The 11,231-nt window shown below is 42.9% G+C and overlaps 1 protein-coding gene across 19 annotated transcripts in view; it reads left to right on the top strand.

Annotated features, from left to right (window-relative positions):
- Positions 1–978: 978 nt before the first annotated feature.
- The window catches only part of LOC110491133 (membrane-associated guanylate kinase, WW and PDZ domain-containing protein 1), a 211,666-nt gene continuing 201,413 nt past the window's right edge, over positions 979–11,231 (top strand). For 16 of the 19 annotated variants that reach the window (XM_090203674.1, XM_036947465.2, XM_090203699.1 and 13 more), the window contains exon 1: positions 1,061–1,928. In XM_090203674.1, coding sequence (XP_090059800.1) covers positions 1,631–1,928 — 298 coding nt within the window. In that variant the 5' untranslated portion in view covers positions 1,061–1,630. Of the gene's footprint in view, positions 1,929–11,231 lie in introns of all 19 variants that reach the window. The other 3 variants (XM_036947464.2, XM_090203675.1, XM_090203677.1) reach the window with 2 other exon arrangements.

The raw sequence follows: 11,231 nt of genomic DNA, 5'->3' as shown, positions 1-11,231 counted from the left end.
TAGTAACGTCATGAGTTGGGCTTATGGTTTAGCTAGCTACATGTCTTAACAGAAGACTCCGCTATGCAAGTATCCATTTCAATAGAATGTCACTGCAACAACTGTTGATAGCCAGAGCTAATTTACCAGCTAGTATGTCTATCTACTCTGATTTCAGAACACGGGTATGATAGTCTAGCTATATTTTCAGATATTACAGATTTCTAATTTTGACACAAAGTATTTCAATTTCCAATTAAAGTGTACTGTTAGCTAGCTAGTTATGTGCGCTATTTCTATGCTTCCCATTCTGAAATAAAAATGTTGCTTCTTTTACTTTTGGTTTTGAACACCAGCTTGAAACAGCTGAAAATAAAATATTTTTGGTTAAGGAAAAATATATTTCACAGCGGTTTAGATGGTACAATGATTTTCTACGCTATACTTGTTTGTTTTGTCACATTAACTGAAATTAGGAAAACTATTAGAATTCTTGCAATGAGGAAATGGATGAGCGATTTCTGCATAGTTCAAGGTGTTGTCATAATAAGTGTTCTTTGGACAATACATTATGCATTATGGTTGTGGCATACATGCACATGTTTTTGTGGTAGTGGCAGACATGTTAAAGTTTTAGTAGTGTGTTAGGGCTTTTCTTGAGGATTTAAAACGAAGACATTACAAGGCATGTGCCCCTAATCCTGTGTGGGAATACAACTGTAAAGGGAGGGGATGAGGTGACCCCTGATTTACACCGGATGACATCTCCAGATGAATAAAGGGGTGCTAACATGTGGTTCATGAGAGAGCTCTTCCTCATCCTTGTTTTGAACCGGTAAGGAGTTTACGGTAAACCAAACTGATGTGAAACAGTCAAGGAGTTCAAACTTCAAGGGTTTAATTTACAAATAGAAAAGTTTGAGGATTTATGAATAGATCCTACCTTTTAGTTTCGCAAGTCATTAGACTCGTGCACTGTGCAGCCTTGTCCGGTTTACAGGGCAGAAATGCGTGTGTGGATATATGCGGTGGAGCATTAGGACCCTGTAATAGGTGTATGTATTCAGGATTTCCCTTCTCCAGTGCGCTCCAGTCAAGACTGTCAGGACGCATGAATCCCCTTTACTATCAGCAGAACCTGATTGCAGGAACAAAATAGTATAAATTGTTATGCTACCTGCTTAAAGGCACAGAGGGCTGAGTGAACAGCTTTCTCAACTCATAGGACAGGTAAAAGTAACTGTTTCTGTAAGGATATTCTTGAATAATAAATGGGGGATCAAAAGTATTATGCGGGGTCTTGCCGTAGGCTAACATATTATTATTATTAGTGAAAGTAAAGCGGACAATCTAGAGATCGGATTAGATCAACTCTTTGGATCAAGATAGCATGCATGTTATTAAAGATGGGAAGCCAACAACAACATCTGAGTATTTGATCTTAATATGGGAATAGGATGTGTAGCCCGGACAGCTGCGTAAGAGGAACATTATACCTTAGGTGAAAAGAAGAACGAAAACGATCCAACCTGGAGTCACGTTCAAACAACCGAAAGTGTTCTGTGTTTCGAAAGCAAGCGTGTGTGTTATGTATCACCTTCTTTTTTTAATAATCCTATGGAACTAACGGTTTTCGTCTGGATCCTTCACCATGTCAAAAGTAATTCAGAAGAAAAACCACTGGATCACCAAAGTTACCGAGTGCGCTGTGAGTCGGGATGCTCGCGGGGAGCTGAATGTGGAGCTGCGCGGCGGTGCGGAGAATGGAGAGTTTCCATACATCGGAGAAGTTAGAGAGGATGTTTTGGTTTATAAAAACGGACAACTGTCTGAGGGGGAGTTACTGCTGGCAGTTGAGGGTTTGTCGGTGTCTGGATTGCCACTCTATGACGTCTTGATTGTGATGAATCGTTGCAAGGGTCCCGTCAGGTTGAAAACTGTCCGACAAGGTAATTGTTCTATTTGAAAGTAATTATATAACACATAGACAAGCACATATATGGTTCCGATATTATAGTTATTGCACAACACGTTTGTTAATCTATTCAATGAAAGACTGGGAAACGGTGGGATGGGGGGCTTGTCCTGAAAAGCCTCTCTCTTGCTCACACACACACACACACACACACACACACACACACACACACACACACACACACACACACACACACACACACACACACAGTATAGTCAAAGGAGAGAAAGAGGCCTAGAGGAGAATGCTTATATTACTGACAAGTGATCTGAGTCTGTTAAAACCATGGGGACAACAGAAACACAACAGTCAGCCATGTAAAGTAGGCCAGCGGAATGTGACACTCTCTGGTCATCTTGTTTTCAGCAGAACAGGATCACTGCTTGACATGAAGACTCTGTGACAGTCATCCAGCTTTTGTTTGTCTGTGGCTGGCCAGGCAAGGAGAGCTAAAGCTACCAAGGGTCAGAGATTAAGCCTCTCACATTGGCTGGATAAACAAGTGTAGCCCAGTCAACACATACTGTACGATCACCGCCACATTTTCCAAATGATGCACCCTCTAACTCCTCAGGGTTCAAAAAGTCACACTTTTTTCAGCTTTCCTTATTTCCTTAACCAGAATTTACATCTTACAGTTCGCCAATTTAACTCCATCTCAGTTACAGTCAGTGGAAGAGAGCAGTGTCGTGGAAGAGAATAGCGTGTTGTTGTGGTCCCATAGCAAAGTGTGGCTAATGCAGACAGATGTAGTACTCATTAGGAGAGACACCACTCGCAGGCGGGCCGACTGACTGGGTTATTTCTGGAAGCTCTCTGGGACTTAGATGAGCTTGACCCATTGCCCATGGTTTGCTGAACATCTGTCTGAGAGAGAGAGAGAGAGAGAGAGAGAGAGAGAGAGAGGGAGGGAGAGAAGAGAGGGAGAGAAGAGAGGGAGAGAAGAGAGGGAGAGAAGAGAGGGGGAGAAGAGAGGGAGAGAGAGAGACAGGGAGAGAGTAGAGGGAGAGAGTGAGAAGAGAGGGAGAGAGAGTGAGAAGAGAGGGAGCGAGAGAGAGATAGGGAGAGAGTATAGAGGGAGAAAGAGAGTAAAAGGGCAATTTGCATTGTACTTCTGCTTTTTGACATTTCACTTTTCATTGCATGCCTTCATGTTGTGTGTTGTTGTTGTTGTGGTTGTAATCAGTCTCATTCATGTCAGGATATGTTGGGTAGTTTGGGGGCAGCACGTATGGCTCTGGGGAGCACTATGTGGAGCCAACGCCAAAAGTCCAGATTCACCCTGTCAGTGGAAATACTGTAGTATACTGTTTGAGATGTATGTGGTATGTTTTACCACACACACACACACACACACACACACACACACACACACACACACACACACACACACACACACACACACACACACACACACACACACACACACACACACACACACGTTCAACTATTTTCTAAGGGCGCTTCTCTGGGAAAATCATTAACTGTGTTTCACTGTTTACCACCTCTCTGATGTACTGTATGAGTAGTGCACTAGTGTATCCATGGTAAACCCCTGTCCCCTTTCATGCTTAGGGAAGGGCCCACCTCCTGTGTTTGCAGAGCATGGGTTTGTTCAGCATATTTATTTTACATAACAACTGAGACTATATTACCAGAAAGAGCCAATTAATTCATGTTTAAAATAACTTTGTAGTCAAATAAACCAGCATGTTAATTGATGCTAAACATTTCTGCATACTGTTTGTTTTCATGTCAAAGCAGGGTATCATCAAACCTAGAGACCCAGACAGAGTAAACAAAACGCTGAGCTGTAATGCGAAGGAGATCTCAGAGCCTTCTCCATGCCTTTGCCAGCAGCTTCACGCATGAGTCAGCAAATTCCCCTTGACTCTAATGAGACACGAGCATATTCAGTCTCTACACCTGGGCAACCGATAAGAGCTCCGTTGTGCTTTAACCTGTTGGTTCTCATGCAAAACCAGGCCCAGCATGGTCCATGGGAATAGAGCACGTCCTGCACTCTCATACCCAGACCAGTGGGGGCAGATCGGATCTCTCCCTCCCCAGGTGGCTGGGGATCCTGTTACTGCACCCAGATCACCTGAGCAGGTATAATCTCTATCAGTGTGTCCCTGTGTGGGGTATTGAAGGCCCATAGGTGCCTACAGCTACAGAGAGGCTTAGGTTCACCCATGAATGCTGTGGCAAGCCCCCTGAATCTATACTTCAAGTCTTTCTTTTCATTTGGAATAGTGGATTCCTGTGGTTAAGGTGAAGTATTGTAGGGAGATTCCTGTGGTATTGACTAAGTTACAGTACCCTGTGTGTGTGTGTGTGTGTGTGTGTGTGTGTGTGTGTGTGTGTGTGTGTGTGTGTGTGTGTGTGTGTGTGTGTGTGTGCCTATCCCTTGAGTTTGTAACATATCTGCTAGCTCAGGAATTGTGCTTGGCCCAATTCAAATAATAGTACAATAGGGCATGAATGAAAAGCTGTGGAGAAAGTACTGTGCTCAGTTGTGTATATGTATCCATCGGTATTAATCCCTCTCCTGATTGTGGGAAATTATTGCAGCATTCACCTCTGAGGGCTAGGTCATAAATGTTCTCTAGAAACAAACATATGCAACAAAAGTGCCTATTACACAGAAACAAGCGGGTGAGAAGCCATGGCTGGTGTACCCAGTGCACTCATTAGCATATTGCAGCAACTTACCAGTTTGGTGAAACTGACTGGGCATACTGCAGCAACTTACCAGTTTGGTGAAACTGACTGTGCATACTGCAGCAACTTACCAGTTTGGTGAAACTGACTGTGCATACTGCAGCAATTTACCAGTTTGGTGAAACTGACTGCGCATACTGCAGCAACTTACCAGTTTGGTGAAACTGACTGCGCATACTGCAGCAACTTACCAGTTTGGTGAAACTGACTGTGCATACTGCAGCAATTTACCAGTTTGGTGAAACTGACTGCGCATACTGCAGCAACTTACCAGTTTGGTGAAACTGACTGCGCATACTGCAGCAACTTACCAGTTTGGTGAAACTGACTGTGCATACTGCAGCAACTTACCAGTTTGGTGAAACTGACTGTGCATACTGCAGCAATTTACCAGTTTGGTGAAACTGACTGTGCATACTGCAGCAACTTACCAGTTTGGTGAAACTGACTGTGCATACTGCAGCAACTTACCAGTTTGGTGAAACTGACTGCGCATACTGCAGCAACTTACCAGTTTGGTGAAACTGACTGGGCATACTGCAGCAACTTACCAGTTTGGTGAAACTGACTGTGCATACTGCAGCAACTTACCAGTTTGGTGAAACTGACTGTGCATACTGCAGCAACTTACCAGTTTGGTGAAACTGACTGTGCATACTGCAGCAACTTACCAGTTTGGTGAAACTGACTGCGCATACTGCAGCAACTTACCAGTTTGGTGAAAGTGACTGGGCATACTGCAGCAACTTACCAGTTTGGTGAAAGTGACTGGGCATACTGCAGCAACTTACCAGTTTGGTGAAACTGACTGGGCATACTGCAGCAACTTACCAGTTTGGTGAAACTGACTGGGCATACTGCAGCAATTTACCAGTTTGGTGAAACTGACTGGGCATACTGCAGCAATTTACCAGTTTGGTGAAACTGACTGTGCATACTGTAGCAACTTACCAGTTTGGTGAAACTGACTGCGCATACTGCAGCAACTTACCAGTTTGGTGAAACTGACTGTGCATACTGCAGCAACTTACCAGTTTGGTGAAACTGACTGTGCATACTGCAGCAATTTACCAGTTTGGTGAAACTGACTGCGCATACTGCAGCAACTTACCAGTTTGGTGAAACTGACTGGGCATACTGCAGCAACTTACCAGTTTGGTGAAACTGACTGCGCATACTGCAGCAACTTACCAGTTTGGTGAAACTGACTGCGCATACTGCAGCAACTTACCAGTTTGGTGAAACTGACTGTGCATACTGCAGCAACTTACCAGTTTGGTGAAACTGACTGCGCATACTGCAGCAACTTACCAGTTTGGTGAAACTGACTGTGCATACTGCAGCAACTTACCAGTTTGGTGAAACTGACTGTGCATACTGCAGCAACTTACCAGTTTGGTGAAACTGACTGTGCATACTGCAGCAACTTACCAGTTTGGTGAAACTGACTGCGCATACTGCAGCAACTTACCAGTTTGGTGAAACTGACTGTGCATACTGCAGCAACTTACCAGTTTGGTGAAACTGACTGCGCATACTGCAGCAACTTACCAGTTTGGTGAAACTGACTGGGCATACTGCAGCAACTTACCAGTTTGGTGAAACTGACTCTGCATACTGCAGCAACTTACCAGTTTGGTGAAACTGACTGTGCATACTGCAGCAACTTACCAGTTTGGTGAAACTGACTGGGCATACTGCAGCAACTTACCAGTTTGGTGAAACTGACTGCGCATACTGCAGCAACTTACCAGTTTGGTGAAACTGACTGTGCATACTGCAGCAACTTACCAGTTTGGTGAAACTGACTGTGCATACTGCAGCAACTTACCAGTTTGGTGAAACTGACTGCGCATACTGCAGCAACTTACCAGTTTGGTGAAACTGACTGTGCATACTGCAGCAACTTACCAGTTTGGTGAAACTGACTGCGCATACTGCAGCAACTTACCAGTTTGGTGAAACTGACTGTGCATACTGCAGCAACTTACCAGTTTGGTGAAACTGACTGTGCATACTGCAGCAATTTACCAGTTTGGTGAAACTGACTGTGCATAATGCAGCAACTTACCAGTTTGGTGAAACTGACTGCGCATACTGCAGCAACTTACCAGTTTGGTGAAACTGACTGGGCATACTGCAGCAACTTACCAGTTTGGTGAAACTGACTGCGCATACTGCAGCAACTTACCAGTTTGGTGAAACTGACTGCGCATACTGCAGCAACTTACCAGTTTGGTGAAACTGACTGCACATACTGCAGCAACTTACCAGTTTGGTGAAACTGACTGCGCATACTGCAGAAACATTCCATTTTCTTCCTCTTCCTCTATGTCATTTTCACCTCAGTGCATTCAACTTCTGTGACCTTATGTAACATAGACAAAGTGGCACACTACTCTTTATTGCAGTGTGGTTCATTTCACATAATCATTTCAGTTGTATTACCTTCATCTCAATATAACTGAAACTGTGGCTGTATAAACTCAACAGAAAGTCAGTGGTTTTCTGACATTTCACAGTATTCCTGTAGCCTACCTCTAATGTACATAGAGACAGTGATTCACTGTGTTGTTCAGTCATCCCAAACTGACCAGTGAATATGAGGACTTTGACCTGCCTGCACAGCTCTTATCTACTAACTGTTAGTCATAGTCAACTCCCATGTGAGAGACGTTCATCAGCATTGTTTTTTCACTTGTAGCCTAACACAGTGTTTCCCAAACAGTGGTTCCTTTTTTTCCTTTAACTCACTGTTGAAAGTTGTCATAGAATGCACAAGGTGCAATTTCAAAATTGGGTAATGCATCAGCAGTTTTCCTATTGTAATGTCAGTACATTTCATATAACTTGTACAAAATGTCCAGATCAGCTAGCCCATGTCAGCTAATGTTTTTATCCCATTCATTTTGTTGTAATGTTTGAGTCACTCAAATATCACATGAATACACATTTGACATAGCAAAATGTATATAATTGCAAGAAAATGTGCTTTAAAATGGCAAAATGTTCTCTGCAAAATACATAGAATTGCAGGAAATAAGCTTTAAACCTGTTTGTGTCAAATTGCTATACATGATTGATGATTGAAATACTCAGCTTGCTAGTAATGTTACTAAGGACAGTCAACTGGTCCTTGGACTCCTGGCGAAGACCTCAATGATGTTGTAACATTGTCTCTACCTTTGATCTCAAATGAATTACCCCTTATGGACATAAAAAGACAAAAACAGATGACCTTGTTTTTCAACTCATCTACCCCACCCACCACCAGTGGTGTAAAAGTACTTTAGTAAAACTATTTTAAAGTACTACTTAGGTAGTTGTTTGTGGCATCTGTACTTTGCTTTACTATCTATATTTTTAACACACACCCAAAAGTACTTGTTACATTCTAAATGCTTAGCAGGACAGGAAAATTCACACACTTATCAAGAGAACATCCCTGGTCATCCCTACTGTCTCTGATCTGGCAGACTCACTAAACACACATGCTCAGTTTGTAAATGATGTCTGAATGTTGGTGTTCCCCTGGCTATGCATACAATTAAAACAATATACAGTTGAAGTCAGAAGTTTACATACACCTTAGCCAAACACATTTAAACTCAGTTTTTCACAATTCTTGACATTTAACCATATTAAAAATGTCCTGTCTTAGGTCAGATACGATCACCACTTTATTTTAGGAGTGTGAAATGTCAGAATAATAGTAGAGAGAATGATTTATTTAATATTTTATTTCTTTCATCACATTCCCAGTGGGTCAGAAGTTTACATACACTCAATTAGTATTTGGTAGCATTACCTTTAAATTGTTTAACTTGGGTTAAACGTTTCGGGTAGCCTTCCCCAAGCTTCCCACAATAAGTTGGGTGAATTTTGGCCCATTCCTCCTGACAGAGCTGGTGTAACTGAGTCAGGTTTGTAAGGCCTCCTTGATCGCACACGCTTTTACAGTTCTGCCCACAAATGTTCAATAGGATTGAGGTCAGGGCTTTGTGATGGCCACTCCAATACATTGACTTTGTTGTCCTTAAGCCATTTTGACACAACTTTGGAAGAATGCTTGGCGTCATTGTTCATTTGGAAGACCCATTTGTGACCAAAGTTTAACTTCCTGACTGATGTCTTGAGACGTTGCTTCAATATATCCACGTAATTTTCCATCCTCATTATGCCATCTATTTTGTGAAGTGCACCAGTCCCTCCTGCAGCAAAGAACCCCCACAACATGATGCTGCCACCCCCGTGCTTCAGGGTTGGGATGGTGTTCTTTGGCTTGCAAGCCCCTCCCTTTTTCCTCCAAACATAACGTTATGATCATTATGGCCAAACAGTTCTATTTTTGTTTCATCAGACCAGAGGACATTTCTCCAAAAAGTATGATCTTTGTTCCCATGTGCAGTTGCAAACCGTAGTCTAGCTTTTTTATGGCGGTTTTGGGGCCGTGGTTTCTTCCTTGCTGAGCGGCCTTTCAGGTTATGTCGATATAGGACTTGTTCTACTGTAGATATAGATACTTTTGTACCTGTTTCCTCCAGCATCTTCACAAGGTACTTTGCTGTTGGTCTGGGATTGATTTGCACTTTTCGCACCAAAGTACCTTCATCTCTAGGAGACAGAACACGTCTCCTTCTTGAGCGGTATGACAGCTGTGTGGTTGCATGGTGTTTATTTTTTTCTGAGATCTTGGCTGATTTCTTTTGATTTTCCCATGATATCAAGCAAAGATGCATTGAGTTTGAAGGTAGGTCTTGAAATACCTCCACAGGTACACCTCCGATTGACTCAAATGATGTCAATTAGCCTATCAGAAGCTTCTAAAGCCATGACATAATTTTCTGGAATTTTCCAAGCTGTTTAATGGCACAGTCAACTTAGTGTATGTAAACTTCTGACCCACTGGAATTGTGATACAGTGAGTTATAAGTGAAATAATCTGTCTGTAAACAATTGTTGGAAAAATGACTTGTGTCATGCACGAAGTAGATGTCCTAACCGAGTTGTCAACACTATAGTTTGTTAACAAGAAATTTGTGGAGTGGTTGAAAAACAAGTTTTAATGACTCCAACCTAAGTTTGTAAACTTCCGACTTCAGCTGTATACATTTTTTGGTTTAATTTAAGGAATTTGAAATTATTTATACTTTTACTTTTTTTTTACTTTACTTTTATTAAAGTATGACAATTGGATACTTTTTCTACTACTGCCCACCACGAACGGAACTGACAGGGCCTCCCTCCTTCCCTCCTCACCCCCTAAACATCCTCATCCCGTCAGCCCTGGGGTTGACAGTGACCTGCATTCTTGGTGATTGGTTACTCTTTTATGAGCCAGGTGTCTAACCTCTATCTCCCAGGCTGTCAGGGGGGCCTGGTCACCTGGACCTCCAGCCCCAGCAGCCACAAGAGTTCCACCCCCAGCCCAAACAACCGGAGCCTGAGCCCTGCTCCACAGACGGCCAGGGGGATCAGAACCTCCTGCAGGGAGGAAGGAATAACAGACATTCCTGGGGAGTGGGACTGGGATTCTCCTGGTACGCTCTACTGAATAATCTAGTCAGCCCGCTCGCCTGCTTGCCTGACTTGCCCTGTTTCCCAAAAATTGCCACTTCATTCATGCTGTTTCAAGTCTTACACACGCGCCGGCACACACAAACACATGCACACACTGGTGGACTCACAGTGCACACTGTGCACAACACTGCCCCGACCTGGAACCCTTATTGAAAATGCAATTTTACTCACACGATGCGTCTGCTCCGATCACTGTGTTCTCACAGATTTGCATGTTGGCTCTGTCATTTTATATCACAAGATAAAAAGCAAAATCACCACTTCTAGAATCACCTTGCATCTAGAGACACAGCTACCAAAGTTTTATACATAATTCAGCAATTACAGTCATTGAACAACAAGACAGCTTTGTACTAGTAGGATTTTTAAAACCTCATATACAGTGAGCTACAAAAGTTTTGGGACATTGTTTTAGATCTACAAAAAGTGATGTAAATACCCTCAAATTAAAGCTGACAGTATGCACTTTAACCTCATATTCATTGTATATTTTCAAATCCAAAGTGCTGGAGTGTAGATCCAAAACAACAAACAATGTGTCACTGCCCCAATACTTTTATAGCTCACTGTAATTTCATACTGTACACGTATTCATTAATAGACATGCAAATCTCCCCAGCCAGAGATGTCTGCTATGATGTACTGGTCTGGGAATGCATGTGAAGTCCTACTCATATTTGCTTAACTATGAGGACAGTTTTGATTAAGTACAACCTATGTGTATGTCCCTGAGAGGCTTGTCAAATGCCTGTGCCATAAAACCCAAAGCAATTCTCTCTCTCTCTCTCTCTCTCTCTCACCTACCCCCCCCCCCCCCCCTCTCTCTCTCACCTCCCTCCTCCCTCCTCTCTCCTTACCGGCCCTCTCTTCACTCTCTTTTTTCTTCTCTTTCCGCCCTTGCGCTCCTGTCCTTTCTCTCTCTACCTACCTACCTACCTACCTACCTACCTCTCTCTCTCTCTCTCTCTCTCTC

The sequence above is a fragment of the Oncorhynchus mykiss genome, chromosome 16 (genome assembly GCF_057628025.1).
Source record: "Oncorhynchus mykiss isolate SJ-2025 chromosome 16, ASM5762802v1, whole genome shotgun sequence".
In the NCBI taxonomy this organism is placed as follows: Eukaryota; Metazoa; Chordata; class Actinopteri; order Salmoniformes; family Salmonidae; genus Oncorhynchus; species Oncorhynchus mykiss.
Note: the sequence above shows the minus strand (reverse complement) of the source record. Positions and strands in the feature narration are given on the sequence as shown.